The 16,072-nt window shown below is 37.4% G+C and overlaps 1 protein-coding gene across 8 annotated transcripts in view; it reads right to left on the reverse strand.

Annotated features, from left to right (window-relative positions):
- The window catches only part of ACSL4 (acyl-CoA synthetase long chain family member 4), an 89,968-nt gene that overhangs the window by 13,067 nt on the left and 60,829 nt on the right, over nucleotides 1-16,072 (reverse strand). For all 8 annotated transcript variants that reach the window (XM_054471255.2, XM_054471251.2, XM_054471252.2 and 5 more), the window contains 8 exons: nucleotides 15,567-15,717; nucleotides 15,290-15,413; nucleotides 11,710-11,781; nucleotides 7,862-8,001; nucleotides 6,926-7,098; nucleotides 4,179-4,253; nucleotides 1,969-2,160; nucleotides 278-392 (listed from right to left, as the gene is read on the reverse strand). In XM_054471255.2, the coding sequence (XP_054327230.1) occupies nucleotides 278-392; nucleotides 1,969-2,160; nucleotides 4,179-4,253; nucleotides 6,926-7,098; nucleotides 7,862-8,001; nucleotides 11,710-11,781; nucleotides 15,290-15,413; nucleotides 15,567-15,717 (1,042 nt within the window). The remainder of the gene's footprint in view (nucleotides 1-277; nucleotides 393-1,968; nucleotides 2,161-4,178; nucleotides 4,254-6,925; nucleotides 7,099-7,861; nucleotides 8,002-11,709; nucleotides 11,782-15,289; nucleotides 15,414-15,566; nucleotides 15,718-16,072) is intronic.

Here is a 16,072-nt window from a genome sequence, read left to right on the forward strand (position 1 = left end):
TGCTAAGTCTCAATTGTCATGGATGTTAAATGAAATAACTTGTCGCACAGCTAAGTATTTAGCAAGATGCAGGTGTCCAATAAATAGTTAACATGTCTGAGTTATCTAAAATGATCTTCAAGCTGTTGAATTCACTAACTTACATAAATGTACAATTCCCCAGATCTGATGAAAATTCTAAGAGAAGTCTATGTTACCCTTATGGTAATACGTAATCACATTATTTTCTAAATATCTTTTGACTTATGAAACAAAAAATACAACTTTGGAAAGTTACCTTTTGGCAAAAGCACAGATGTTGTCAATAAGTGGACAATTCTTCAGTGCAGCTTCTACTTTCCCAAGAGATACATATTCTCCTGCTTGTAACTTCACTAGATCTTTCTTACGATCTGTAAGTCATAAAGAATGTTAAGTCATCCATAGTCTGTTTAACTAAGGTATATGCAATTCTGACTGTCTTCTTTGAATATCATTGCCTTAATTGTTATTTACAAAACTACTTCTTCTAAAATTATTATTAGGTTGGTGCAAAAGTAATTGTGGTTTTTGCCATTACTTTTAAAATGGCAAAAACTGCGTATATATAATGCTTGCCCATACACACCAGTTAAAAATAAAATGCCTAGTTAAATAAGTATTGGCTAAAAGTTACACCTTATACCCAAAGCTTTAGCATCTTATTATAATCTTAAATACTATAATCAATTTAATAGAGGGAACTAGGACTTTGGAACATTCGATTTGAATGGTAACTCTGCCTGGTACTAGCTAAGTGATCCTGGGCATGTCAGTTAACCTCCTAATCCTCAAGTTGTATCAGGATAATGATGCCTACCTCATATAGACATATCCCACAATGTCTGGCATGTAGAACACATTTAACACATGTCAATTCTCCTTTTCCACTTGTGAAATTATCTTGTTAAAATGACAGTTCTCTAAGAAAGTGCTAGCACAGGATGGCACAGCTTGAATAATCATCACATGGCCTTGAAATGAGTATGAGTGCTGATTTGCCTACCCGTAGCCTGGGAACCCACTCTACATAAATAACCTTTGATTCCAGTGCAATTAAGGAACAAGGGGGAAAAAAGCTTGTTGTTTCTCAACTGAACCATGGTTCCTGGTTCAAATTTCTAGATGAAGAACCAATTTTCCCAGGAAATCTCTAACTATATTCAGGTCAGATATCGTGAGGTCCAGCGACGGATTGAAATCAGTCACTACATGTAGGTGAGGAAACTCTATGTCTTAAAAAAGACCTGACTGGGATCTTGCTGAGGGGTTCTCATCAGCAAGTTTTAACTTTTGCCTCATCCAAGTGAATAGCACAAGGGCCCATTTTGGAGTCATTTTTTGAACATAAAGGTCCACTTCAGTAGACTCAATGAGGACAATGCCAAAGTAACTGACATTCTCAGAACCGACTAGTGCTAAGGATTGATATTAATTTTCTAAGGTTCAGGCCTCGTTAGACCCATATAAATAGCCAACAGTAAAAAAAAAATATATGTGCCCATGCTGCCCCTTGGGTGGAGAGGTGAAGAGTGAGGAAGGCCTAGCATAGAGTATGTTATAGGAAATGGTTATATAAAATCACATGTGGTTGACCAAGAAAGACGTTCTCTGAGCTCTTTTTGTTTTCTCATTACCTATTTGCTATTTCCCTGCCCATTCTCTCTACACTCAATGCTGCTGTTGCTAGTGCTGCTAGTACTTACGCTAAAGTTCAGGCTCCGTTTAGAATATTTTACATATATCAACTCATTTAATCTTAACAACAGCCCTATGAGGTTGGTATTGTCCTTGTTTTGCTGATGGAGAAGCTCATACATAAGTTAAATAACTTGTCCAGAGTTTGAACTAATGGAACCATCAACTTTATTAATGACTGATCAATATTACCTTTCATATATACTGAAGTTATAAAAACTAAAGAAAACTATAAAAAGAAAACATTCTAACCTATAATCTGTAAACATCCATCGGGATGGAATTCTCCAATATCACCAGTGCAAAACCACCTTTGTCCATTTTCATCCACAGAATAATCTTCTGCTGTTTTCTCTTCATTTTTAAAATATCCCATGGAGATGTTCTGTCCACCAATTACGATTTCACCTCTGGGGTTTGGTTTGTCATTAATTGTATAACCGCCTGGAAATCATAAAAGTAAATTAGTTATTGTTCTACAACAAATTTCATTAATTCTTAAAGCTTATACGTATGTTAGTATTTTTCTGCTGATCAAATTTTATATAACTTTATGAGAGAACATTAGTTTATATTTACCAAAATTTACATGAGGATACTGGGTGACTGTGATTTTAAAAACACTAAGAAAGGCTCAATGATAATCACCACCAACAATCACCCATCTCAAACCTTCCCATACCATAACATTTCACACTTAGAACACCATTAGAGCTTAGTGTTCACAGAGTTCTGTTAAGATAAAATCACCCCCAGGAAGAGTAACACTTGAAGCTGTTATAAGTAAATTACTGACATACTGATATCAATGCATTTCAAATTTTTTCTAAGGAGGTTTTAACCAAAAAGAACGTGCAGTTAGTACCCAAAAATGGTAGCACCATAAAGTAAGAGGGAAAGGGGGGACTATGGGAAACAGGAAGAAAATTGCATTAATTTTGCCTGTGGCCAGTCATGACTTTAGAAGTTCAAACACTAAACTAATTGATAATAACTACTAATATATTTCATCACTACTCATTACCTCTGTATTACTGAAGGAGGCTTACTTTAAGGAAAATATACAAAAATCTAAATTTGCAAAATAAGATATAGATTAGATTTTGTGTCATAAAAGGATTAAAATCAGGGTTCCTTTCAGCTGTTAGCTGCTCTGATAAACTTAAAACTATTCAATATTTCAACACGATAAAACCCATTGTATGTTAAAAAAAAACTGAGATCATTCATACAGTATAAAGCCAAAGAGTCTTCACAGCAAGGAAAACTCCAAATACATGTTCAACAAGGGACCTACTCCCCAAAACTGACATTAAGGCCCAGTACCAGGAAATCAGAAAATAAAAATTATAGTAAAACTTGGTAAGGAGATTTTTGCCTTTAAACATTTCTCTGATTCCACTGCCTAACAAATAAAAACTTACCTAATAAAATAATTCTGATGTTGATGTCCAAAACACATACACACATACTATTTTCTTCAGATTTTCATGGTAAAATTGGAAAGCCATTACCATGGAAAAAGGGAAGACTAAGTCCCAAGGTGTAAAACTCTTGCGAATGCAACTGGCTTTTTAAAATGTGTTTTTAAAAAAGAAATAGTCATTTGCTCATAGACCACTGACAATAACATACATAATAAAAAATGCTTTAGAAACTTAAAGTTTATGTTAGATAAAAATGCATTCATTTTCTCAGGGTTTGGAAAACCTAAGGGTTGCATCCTACAAGGTAACTTGTACTTTAAATTTTTAGTCCGTGGTTCCATCCTAAGGTAAATATTCTCTTTTAAAATCTTAAGCATTTTAATTATTCTTCCTTTCTCTGACATGGCTAGGCTGTTAATTATTTGTTTTATTTAACAGTCTACTTTATTGTAGTTACTGTGTATGTTTAGTATCTTTCATTAAGAAGACTGGATCATATTTGCCTTCAGCTACTTTATAGAAAGGATGATCATCAATGTCTCTAGTTTTCTTCTAAGTGGCTTGTCTCTGCAGGTACATATAAAAATTCAACTATACAAATAGCTGGACAATTGAGTCTCAACTATGAAAATATTTTCTGGGATCAAGATCTAAGAAGTTGGTGTGTGTATGAGTGCAACCCATCATTCTATCCCCTAAAAATCTGGGGTTTCTCAGCCCAAACATTCTCACTAGTAAAGTCAAGTTTCAAGGATCCTCACCTTCTCCAAACCCAGAAAGCTCCAGTAAGAATTTTTTTTCTCTTTACCTTCAAGTATTGTCAAGTTCAGAATCATTAGTCCTAGATTCTAGAGATTTTATTTTCCTCTTGGGAACCTAAAGGTATCACTGAGGAAAAAGAACGCATGGGGACAGGCAACAGCAAAACAGCAGAGAATTACTTGCTTCCCCAGACTTTAAAGAAATGAAAGTCATAAAGCTGACAGTAGTTTTCAGCATATCTTGAATCACTAGAGCTTTTCATAAAATTCTTACCTTCTTGCCAGTCTTTTAGCTTAATTTCACAGCAAATAAGAGGTGCTCCAACTCTGCCAGTAGTATAGTCAGTTACTGTGAGGGGAAAAAGTAACAGAGATATTAGCATACCACATTCCAGATTTGTACCAATGTACTGGGAATATTAGAGTTAGAGCCAGAGTCAGAAAAATGACAAAAGAAGGAGTGCAAAGTGTGATCATTTTTCAGTATTTCAACTCCATTTCAGTAGTGCAATGGATTCCATTGTTGTTACATCATTTTTGCTTTTCATGGTTATATTTTATGTAATTAAGTATAAAAATATCTATTAAAGGAGGAGAGATGGCTCCACCGTTATCTACCTAAGCTTGTCATAAGATAGATTTTGATTGGAATTCCTGCTCTACCACTCATTGGCTGTGTAATATGGACAAGTAACTTAGCCTCTCTAAGCCTCCATTTCCTCATCTATGAAATGGAGATAGTAACAAAAGCTACTTCACACAGGGATATGCTGTGAGGATTAAATGAGATGATACATGGACAATGCTTAACACTTCTTGGCACAAGCTAAGCCTTCAAAAGATGTTAGCTGCTGTTGTCAAACATCATCATGATGACGATATCCCTTTGCAATTTGTGATTATTGCTAGCAATAAACAAATATTTATGGACAGCCCATTATGTAAACAGCATTATATTAACTATTATGAAGAAAACACATGAGAGATAAGGAGACCCTGCACTCAATGACCTTACAAATGAACTGGGAAGAAATGCATGTGAAACAATTCAGAGAACATTTAAATACTAAACTGCATGGCACTGAAGGTAAGCACAATAGTAGCTTAGAGACTCAAACAATGAATGTAAAATGAAGTGGTTGGGAAAGACATTATTGAAAAGTGGGCATTAAAAGATGGTTGTGATCAATTAGCAAAAAGGGCATTCCAAGAGAAGGGAAAAGAAAATACAGAGAGATGAGACCAAGAATGCCTTTATAAGCAACAGTAAGAAGGCTGGCGGGTCTGGAGAGAAGAGCCAGGCATTGTGTATATGTGGAGAATAATGGAAAATGATGTTGGATAAGTACACTAGCATCAGATTAAAGATGTCAAAGCTAGGTAAAGAGGTGTTTAGATTTGATACATCAGGTATCAAGCAGTGGGTGAGGTGGATGTATCTAATAGAAGGATACAGGATAAATTAGAAGTGATGTAACGTAGGCAGACACAGCTGTTACAAGGCTGTTAGGTCAGGCCAGGCGCAGTGGCTCACGCCTGTAATCCTAATACTCTGGGAAGCTGAGGTGGGTGGATCACCTGAGGTCAGGAGTTCGAGACCAGCCTGGCCAACATGGTGAAACCCTGCCTCTACTAAAAATACAAAAATTAGTCAGGTGTGGTGGCACACGCCTGTAGTCCCAGCTACTCAGGAGGCTAAGGGAAGAGAATTGCTTGAACCCGGGAGGCGGAGGTTGCAGTGAGCTGAGATTGTGCCACTGCACTCCAGCCTGGGCAACAGAGCAAGACTCTGTCTCAAAAATAAAAAGGCTGTTAGGTCGGAGCAGAATGGAGCAATAAAAAGTTGGACGACAAAGGTGGTATGGAGGGAAAGGAGAAACCCAATGAAGGAATGATCTGATGACATTTAAAGATATTTTCAAATAAACAATCAGATGACTTCAAAGCTGATACCTGGAATGACTTTAAGGATGGTATTACCATTGACACAAACAAATAATTTGTCAATAGAGAGACAGTTTAGAATAATGGCATTGATTTTGGACACAATGAGTTTAAAGCGAAAATAAGATTATCCAAAAAAACAATTCCTATACCCCAGTGTTTCTCAACCTAAAGTGATTTTGCTCCCCAGGGGATATCTGGCAATGTTTGAGGATATGTTTCATTGTCACAGCTGGGGTGAGCCCATAAACATCTGCTTTGGCAACTAAATATCCTGCAATGCATACAACAACCCTCAACAACAATGAATTATCGGATTCAAAATTTGAACAGTGTCAGGGTTGGGAAACCTCACTTTAGGCTGTTGAAAATAACAAAAGGGAAAGCAAAGAAGTCAGGACAGGAACACAGATTTAAGAGGGAGCATAAAAGTGATACTTCATTTTTAATAGGACAGTTCTCCAAAGAAGTGATCATTTAGAGAAAGAAGACTAAAGGACCAGGGTGACAGGATTTTGAGGACTGACTATGTGGCATAAATATTTATAAGGCGACTGGGCGTGGTGGCTCACCGCCTGCAATCCCAGCACTTTGGGAGGCCGAGACGGGCAGATCACCTGAGGTCAGGAGTTCGAGACCAGCCTGGTCAACATGGTGAAACCCCGTCTAAAAATACAAAAATTAGCCAGGTGTGGTGGCACATGCCTGTAATCCCAGCTACTTGGGAGGCTGAGGCAGGAGAATTGTTTGAACCCAGGAGATGGAGGTTGCAGTGAGCTGAGATTATGCTATTGCACTCCAGCCTGGGCAACAAGAGTGAAACTCCATCTCAAAAAAAAAAAAATTATAAGGCTTAAAATTAAAAGGTCCACATGATACCTATAATTAAGAATTTATAAACTAAAACTACACTGATTTGCAATCAATCTGATATTAGTTAAGAGGTATTTTAAAGTTGCAATGAATCTGATATTAGTTAAGAGGTATTTCAAAGTTACCATGGTTTCCAAAGGTAATGCAAATATATTTTATTAGCAGCAGCTGATACAGAATATTTACCACATTAATAATGCTTACCTTCAGTAACTGTCCCAGCACCACATGATTCTGTCAGTCCATAACCCTGGCCAATTGGGCAGCAGAAGCAGACATTCATGAATCGGTGTGTCTGAGGAGATAGCGGGGCCCCTCCAGACAGCATCATGCGGACATTCCCTCCCAGCAGAGCCTTCACCTTTTTAAACAGTAACCTTAATAAAGGGAGGATAAATGATTTTAATGTATGCATACATTATTCTTGGCAACACACTAATTTATAAGCTCTGGGAAAGATTCCTCAACTGGTTGAACATCTCAATGTCAGAATCACGGCGAGAATGAGAGGTTAACAAGGCAACAACTAGTAACGCCTTGAAAAAATGCCAGAAAAAAACTCTTTAAAAATGAAGAAAGATAATGTGTAGTATCGGGAAACTATGCTGACACAAGTAAATGAAAGAAAACAGACGTCAGAGGAAAAAAATATTTAATTATCTTTGGAACATTTAATCACCTATCTTATCTCACTTCCAATAAAAAATGCTTCCCCATCCCCACTCCTCAGCATCACATTTCAAATAACAGTTATATTCATATACTTACTGCACTATTTTATGAATACAATAAATCAGAAACCTTCATGCAATGAAGATCACTTTTTTTAGTTAGAAATGACATTTTTTAAGCTCAAGTGTCTTGATTCAAAAGTCTATTTTAGTTTTTCTTTATGAGACTAAATTTTATAAATAAATCTTAAATATATACTCAATTATTAAAATTTGTTAAATTGCCAAGATCAGAGTCCTCTGCTTGCTGTATAAACAATAAGACTTAGAATAAAAGAGAAATTCAACCTTATGATCATGATGGTGATATTCAAATGAATTAACTTGCCATTTATTTATTCATCTTCTGGATTTAAAAGCATAAAAAAATTTAAAGGCTCAAACCACAGAGCCTATGAAATGTACTTACAGATTGCAAAGAGGTGCATCATATCCCTTTTTGATCTGTTCCAATTTGTAATCATAGCCTATCTTGAACAGAGTTTTCTGAATATAATTCATCTCTTGGACTTTGCTCATAACATTCTTATAAATTCTATCCATGATTTCCTGAAAGTTAAACAAAATATTCAACAATCTGAAAAGAATGGAGACAGTCTTTACTTGAAGATACCTTACTTGCAACATCTTGGGTAAAAGTCTTTAGCATAATGGACATATTTGTTTCTTTAATTATATAATTAATTTCACTGACTACTTGTTCACTACTTCAAAAAGACTAAGGACAGATATAGGGGTTTCTTCAGTTCTATACATTAAGTTAATCTAAATTTTTTTTTTTTTTTTTTTGGGGGACGGAGTCTCACTCTGCTGCCCAGGTGGGATCTCGGCTCACTGCAAGCTCCACCTCCTGGGTTCATCCCATTCTCCTGCCTCAGCCTCCCCAGTAGCTGGGAATACAGGCGCCCGCCACCACACCCGGCTAATTTTTTGTATTTTTAGTAGAGACAAGGTTTCAATGTGTTAGCCAGGGTGGTTTCGATCTCCTGATCTCGTGATCCGCCACCTCGGCCTCCCAAAGTGCTGGGATTACAGGCGTGAGTCACCATGCCCAGCCAAGTTAATCTGAATTTTTAAGAAATGTTAGCTCGAGTTTAGAGAATTCACTCAGCTGTCACAGAAAAAAAAAAAAATTTAATCTCTGTTACAATATATTCACTTATTCTCAAACAGTACCAAAACACCTGACTATGTTGAATCTATTCATAATGCTTTTCTCTTTTTTTTACTACAACTTTGTGACCTTCTTACAGCATGGCAGAAAGCATTAGTTTCTTAAAATCCTAAGTATCTATAGTTTAAGCATTTCTATTACATTTTAACAGAAGCAAACAACATGATTCTTGCTCACACAAACTTGGAAAACTGGAGGTAGGACCAGGTTTAAGATATACCGACTCCAAGGTTAATACAAAACAAACAAAAAAAATAAACAGCCCAGACTACCACTAAATGATGTTTTCTTGAAATTATTTAACACAAATTAAGAATTATTACATAAAGCACATCTGTTTATAAATACGTGTTTCCAAATATTTAAAATATCAATTATCAGTACAAATTAAGGTATGCTATAATGAATAATTTAATGGGCAGTTCTTTCAATATTAGAATAGAGCCACTCACAAATGAAGACAGCAGAACCATCCCTTAAAAAGGTTACCACAGGCCGGGCATGGTGGCTCACGCCTGTAATTCCAGCACTTTGGGAGGCTGAGGCAGGTGGATCGCGAGGTCAGGAGTTCGAGACCAGCCTGGCCAAGATGGTGAAACTCCGTCTCTACTAAAAATACAAAAATTAGCCGGGCAAGGTGGCAGGCGCCTATAATCCCAGCTACTAGGGAGGCTGAGGCAGGAGAATCGCTTGAACCCAGGAGGTGGAGGTTGCAGTGGGCCGACATCACACCACAGCACTCTAGCCTGGGTGACAGAGCAAGACTCCGTCTCAAAAAAAAAAGGTTACCATAGCACTCAAACATAGTACAATATTGTTTCCTCCATTTCCACAAAAGGAATCACTATTATATAACTGAAATATTTCTCTACATCTGTGACAGAATCCCCAATCATTCCCTAGCAGGACTTGAACATACTACTATAACCATCCTTCTTAAAAAGCATATGAGATCTTAAAAAAAAGCGGGGGTGGGGAGGGGAGAGGGGTCTGGGGCTTGGGAATGAGACAGATGTGTGAGAACCATGTCTACTGCTCCTTCCAGCACTGGATACTAATCATAGACATCGGCAAGGCCTTGATGAGTAAGGAACATAATACATTGTAACATGTTGGCAGAGTTTATTGTTAGCACATTAAGTCACCCTTTATCTCAACCTAACACTACATGATGTTCAATGGAGCCACAGCTGATAAGTAGTGACTTATTCTGAATTTTCACTGTGAATGTTATAGTATTCAATCAATCTTTCATTCTGACCCAGGAAAGAAACAAACTCAAAAAACAGACTCTACCAAAAATAATTCTCAATAATAAGAGTTTTTTTTTTTAAATGGCCTATTTCTGGAGGAACAGGAGGGGCTAAAAAGGAAACCCAATAATATTTGATGAGGTGCCAATGGACTAGCAACATAGGAGACCATTACTATATCAAGGCCGCAAGAAATAAGAAAAGTGTCATTGGAACCTGGATGAGGACTCTAGCCATGGGAAAGACCTGGTTACAACCAACGGGAAAGAGACTATCCAACAGGGTCTCCTGACAACTGCTAAAATCTGCAGCCCAGCAGGAAAGGAGCAAAGGTAATAAGTGTGCAGACTCTCTATCTTTCTGCCCTCTGATCTCTCATGAGGCCCTCCAATTGGCTGAACCCAACCAGAAGTCATAAGGCAAGGACGCACTGGTAATTCGTGCACAGAACATAGCCCCTCAAGACACAAAGTAAAGCAGGGAAGAATGGACAATGGGCAATTAGAGGATAAGCAGCCTATGTGCTAACTGTGCTTATCCTTCAGGCCTAAAATCGGAGATTACTTCTTTAACATCTCAGCCCTTACCTCTTCCTGTGTTATCTGAAAAGGTTTGCTAGGGAATTCTGTATGTGAAACAGTCCTAAATAGACAAGCCATAGTGGTTAAGAAGACTGGTAGACTGATACTCCACCAGTATCAGATTGGTAGAGTTCAAACTTTGATTCCATCACCTATGAGCTGTGTGGCTTTGGGGCAACTTTCCTTCTTTATAAGATAGAGTAACAGGGCCCACCTTGCAGTCTTAGAATTAAGTGAGATAATTTATCTAAGGCATTTTGCACAGTGCCTACCTAGCACATAGGAAGCACTGCACTAGCTATTATTAGCAACTTTTTTATGGTTTTAGTCAGATGCCTCTTCTTTCTGTTTGAAAACTTTATGAATTACACAGAACCTCTAAATAAAAAGGCAAAGTCTTCTCTGACCTATTCTACTTCTTTGTTATTTGGTAATTTTGCAATTAGAAGCTAAAAGGACCATAAAGTATCTTCCATCTGTAATTCTCAGAAAAACTTGGACTGAATACTTTCTTACCTAATCTCAGACTTTCCATATACAAAAGTAATTCTGTGAAAGATATTGGGGTAAGATTTCAAGTCTGATCATAATATAAGCAGTAGTGATACACAGTCTTTCTGAAGTTTCTGAAGCATAAAAAAGCTAGAACATATTTGATTACACAAATCTGAAACATGGTGTTAAATGTTTCAAAATTCATCATTACAAGGCTATAAAATGTAACATCTTTTTTTTTTAAGGCAGTATTTCACATGAGGATTCTGAATATATACAATTAAACTTTTTTCCTTTGGGAGCTCTCTCCAATTTTCAGTTTACTTAATCACCATAAGAGAGTTGGGAGGGCTTAGATCCTCGACCTTGTATACGATTCTTCAGCTCCCTAGGATAGCCTAAAGTTTCCTCATTTTTTTAATTAAGAGATTAAACAAGAGGATCTTTAGAATATATTCTACCTTAAAATGGTCTGACCAATTCTTATAGTAGGTAACCTGAACTAGGTCATTTTCATCACCTAATTTTCATGTATCAGCAAACTCAAACAGGCGTACATTTCAAAATCTTGCCATTTTGTCTTCCCCAGTATGGTACCTAAGATTTTAATGAACACATTTGCTGTGATTTCAACAAGGTAAAATTATTTTAAAATGTAGACATATCTAAGAGTATTACTTTTTAAAAGGTCCAAGTACGATCAATAAATTATATAAACGATCCTCTTATGTTCATATTCATATTCTGTACTCACCGGAACAGCAGCCATAAGTGTGGGCTTCAGTACAGTACAGTCTCCTTTGCTTCCTTTTTTAATTTTGCTGGACTATATTAAAGAAAAAATAAATATGATCAGGAAAACCAACCTTAAAACATGTTGTAATTCAAGTATTAATAACAAATACAGAAGTTACACTTGGAATTTGAGCTTTTATTGCTCTGTGATTATCTGTTAACAACTATTATAACCTACAAGTCTCAAATGTAAGTACTTTAGTGCTACAGATAACTGCTTCTAGCACATTTCACCTTCCTTGGAGGAGAAACCTTGATCCAGGATAATAAGAGAATGAGATATTTTGATGAATCAAACATTCTTATTAATAACATAGTATCAAATATAGCACAGACTACTACTACATTTTCAAAAAAACTTGATTAAGACAGATATAACACTAAAACAAAATTGAAGGTGATTTTAACTTTCTTTGATTAACAATAGGCAAAGCCACATCTTGAAGACACCACTATGAACATCAATTAACATCATACTGAAACTCTAATTTGGTAATATTCTAGTTGGTAAGATACAGAGAACACTGCCAGGGACAAAGTAGAGATACACATAAATGTGCACAAATGGCCATCCATATAGAGGATGGTTCTCCTGATAGAACTAAGTTGCCTTTCTCCTACTTTTCTTTAATATGGATAAAGGAGATAACTCGTTTTACGTATGTGCAAGGATGTGCACATTTGCAAGTGGAAACCTACACAGAAACCATGTACACCACACACAGGAGGGCTGCTCTACAGAGACAAAATGGGCTCTCATGTCCTTCAGGTTGGAGTTGCCCTCTGCATGCTATTGACCAGTTCTTGCTACAGAGAGCAGTTCCAGGATAGCAGAAGCCACAAGAAGCCCTTCTTTGTTTTTTTTACTCTTAGTAATTTTATCAGTTATTTTGTCTTCTTGTGATCATAGTAATCCTGGTTATGACAATATTGCTATCATCAGTTGGCTCCAAATGTGGTGCTTCTAGTCTCCTGCATCCTTCTGATTTCCTATGTGAAGCAAGTTCCTGTGTTTTAGATTCCTAGTAAGATTGAGAGTCTTTACAGTAAAGTTCATTTAAAAAGTAGGTGTGAATTTTACTGAACAGGCTTCTAATGTACTAGCTTAGCCTAAGAGACAGCAAGAATTAAGTCAGACCAGCAACAGACTCCAGCTGTCCCTCCTTTCCCACACTGAGGCTATTGTTCTCAGAAAGGCAGTGAAAAATCAAAGAGTGGCTAGTCCTGGCTTCCAAATTCACAAAGGGAAAAAAAAATTATACTCAAAGTTTACTGAAATGTTTTCTACATTTTGATAATGTCTCTGAGCATAAGAAAAACCCACGACAACAAAACATAATGATCAGAGATTTTACTAAATTTTTTTTAGAGTTTAAGCCTCAGTCTTATTGATAGGTCTACTTTGATTTTACTAGGTCAAGTTCTGTTATCAATTGGATAGTGTATTTATTCATACCATTACTATTCTAGCAGATTTTAAGTGTGAATTTATAGCTGAGTGGTATAGTCAAACACAGCAGCACCCTGTCATACAAAGATTGTGTTTCTTAAAGTACAAAGCTAGGAGTTGTTTGGAACAGAATGCTTTCTCACAGAAAAAGCCACTTTAAAAGAAGGCTGGATTCTTCTTTCAAAGAGAATCCAATGTGGTAATGACCAGGAGGGGACACAAGGGACATTCACGGGTGCTGATAATGTTCTTTGTTTTCCTAATCTAGATGGTGATGATCACAGAGGTCTATATGTGTATGTGCTTATTAAATCTCATCAAGCAGTACACTTAATATTTGTGCACTTTAAGTCATACATCAAAAAAAAAAAAAACCACAAAAAAAGGTGATTGGAATCTCAAGTCCAAAAAAAACTATTTAACTTTTTTGTTTTAATAGTATACAACCTATCTAGCCTCTCCCTAAAATGGTATTTCTACAAATAAAGTATTACAATTTCTAACTGAACACTGAGGACGTATCTTACCAACTACATGCTCCATGGAGACTCTCAAACAAAAGGCAGCATTGCCTGGTGGGGGGCGGTCTGAAAAACAACAGCTGGGCCCCCACTGTTGGAAGAGCAGAGCCACTTATAGACAAGTCATTCCTACCTATACTCGCTTTATCTTTCAGCATCCAGAACCCCACAGCTTCTTTAGTGGCTCTTTTTTTTTTCCCTAAGCCTGGTTGAAGCTTTTCTACAGCAACTATTCCAAAGAAGACATAAAACAGAACTGTGGACAATAGTATTAGGTGTGTAATTTCAAATGGGTATAACATATATGAGTTAGCCCCACCCATTGTTGGGATTTCTGCTATGAACTACAGAAAGAAGGAAGAATCCTAACTTGGTATGGTGAGCTGAGACTACCTTTGGAGGCGCCTCAGCCCCTACCAATAGAACTTTCTGTGATGGTAAAAATATTCTTTATCTTTGCTGCCTAATATGGTAGCCATTGGTCACACGTAGCTATTGAGAGCTTGAAATGTGGCTAAAGCAAATAAAAAAAATTTTTTCAATTTTACTTAATTTTTTTTTTTTTTGAGACAGTCTCGCTCTGTCGCCCAGGCTGGAGTGCAGTGGCACGATCTTGGCTCACTGAAAGCTCCACCTCCCAGGTTCATGCCATTCTCCTGCCTCAGCCTCCCGAGTAGCTGCGACTACAGGCGCCCGCCACCTCGCCCAGCTAATTATTTTGTATTTTTTTAGTAGAGACGGGGTTTCACCATGTTAGCCAGGATGGTTTCAATCTCCTGACCTCGTGATCCACTCGCCTCGGCCTCCCAAAGTGCTGGGATTACAGGCATGAGCCACCGCACCTGGCCCTTAATTTTTATTTAAATATCTGCCTAGTGGCTACTGTATCAGATGGTACTGCTCTAGAAAAATCTCGGGAAAACTGGGCCAAGACCCTAACATATCTCCTCCCAGAAACCCACCAATGCTCATGGGTAGTGTGTCAAAAAGGCTCATTGCATTTATATTCTCTATCGTAGTTCTCAAGAGTAAAAATCTAGTAGAAAAAAGTAATTATTCATTTTTAAATAATTTTAAGACTGGGCACAGTGGCTCACACCTGTAATCCCAGCACTTTGGGATGCCGAGGCGGACAGATCACTGGAGGTCAGGAGTTCGAGACTAGCCTGGCCAACATGGCGAAACCCCATCTCTACTAAAAATACAAAAAAAATAGCAGGGCATGGTGGCGGGCGCCTGTAATCCCAGCTACTCCAGAGGCTGAGGCAGGAGAATCTCTTGAACCCGAGAGGCAAAGGTTACAGTGAGCCAAGATCATACCATTGCACTCCAGTCTGGGTGACAGAGCAAAAGAAGAGAAAAAAGAAATAATTTTAAAATATATAGCTAAAGCAATGCTAACAAACCTACAGGGTAATCTCCTATAGCTACATATTGTTCATGGAAGCTATTTTGAGGTCAAGGAGAAAGCTTTAGCTGAGTTAAAATATCTCGAGTCCTAGTAATATGTTCTCAGCCAAACTATGCAGCATCATATGATCATGCCAATATACTGAAAAGTTTGTCACCTGGTCAGAGAGTGTAAGCGGAGAAGAATATCCAATCCTGCAGCCATAGGTAAAGCAAGATATCTCTGCTGTCAGTTCTAACACATGAGCCAAAGGCAAGTAGCCAATATATGTGTCCTTTGGTCTAAAACAAAATGAGAGAAATATTTTAACCATTCTTGAAAAGGCATTTGAAGTTAGAAATACCAAGAACTTTATCATTTTAATATAGATTGAGTTTAGAGAATGCTGAACATGAACTCTGATTTCTAAGAAGAAAGTTAAAGAATTATCTTACCCCAGTCCAGGTATTCTTTCACATTGGCCTGTCATTCCAGCTATCAAATTGCTATGATGCATCATCACTCCCTTAGGTCGGCCAGTAGAACCACTAGTATACATAACAATGGCCATGTCTGAAGGCGTTGGTCTACTTGGAGGAATGCCCACTAAATGAATGAATGAAAAACATCACAGTTACTTCAGTTCAAAAGTTAAATTACTAAACAATAATAGGATATTTAGATTTTGCATAATGATAAACTATCAATAGACAGTATTTGCTTTAAATCATCAAAATGAGCTGGGTGAGGTGGCTCATGCCTGTAATCCTAGTACTTTGAGAGGCCAAGGTGGGAGGATCACTTGAGCCCTGGATTTCGAGACCAGCCTGGCCAACATAGCAAGACTCTGTCTCCACAAAAACTAAAAAAGTTAGCCGGATGCAGTGACATGCACCTGCAGTCCTTGCTACTCAAGAGGATAAGGCAGGAGGACTGGGTGAGCCTAGCAGGTTGAGGCTAT

Source organism: Pongo pygmaeus, chromosome X (assembly GCF_028885625.2).
Source record: "Pongo pygmaeus isolate AG05252 chromosome X, NHGRI_mPonPyg2-v2.0_pri, whole genome shotgun sequence".
NCBI lineage: Eukaryota > Metazoa > Chordata > Mammalia > Primates > Hominidae > Pongo > Pongo pygmaeus.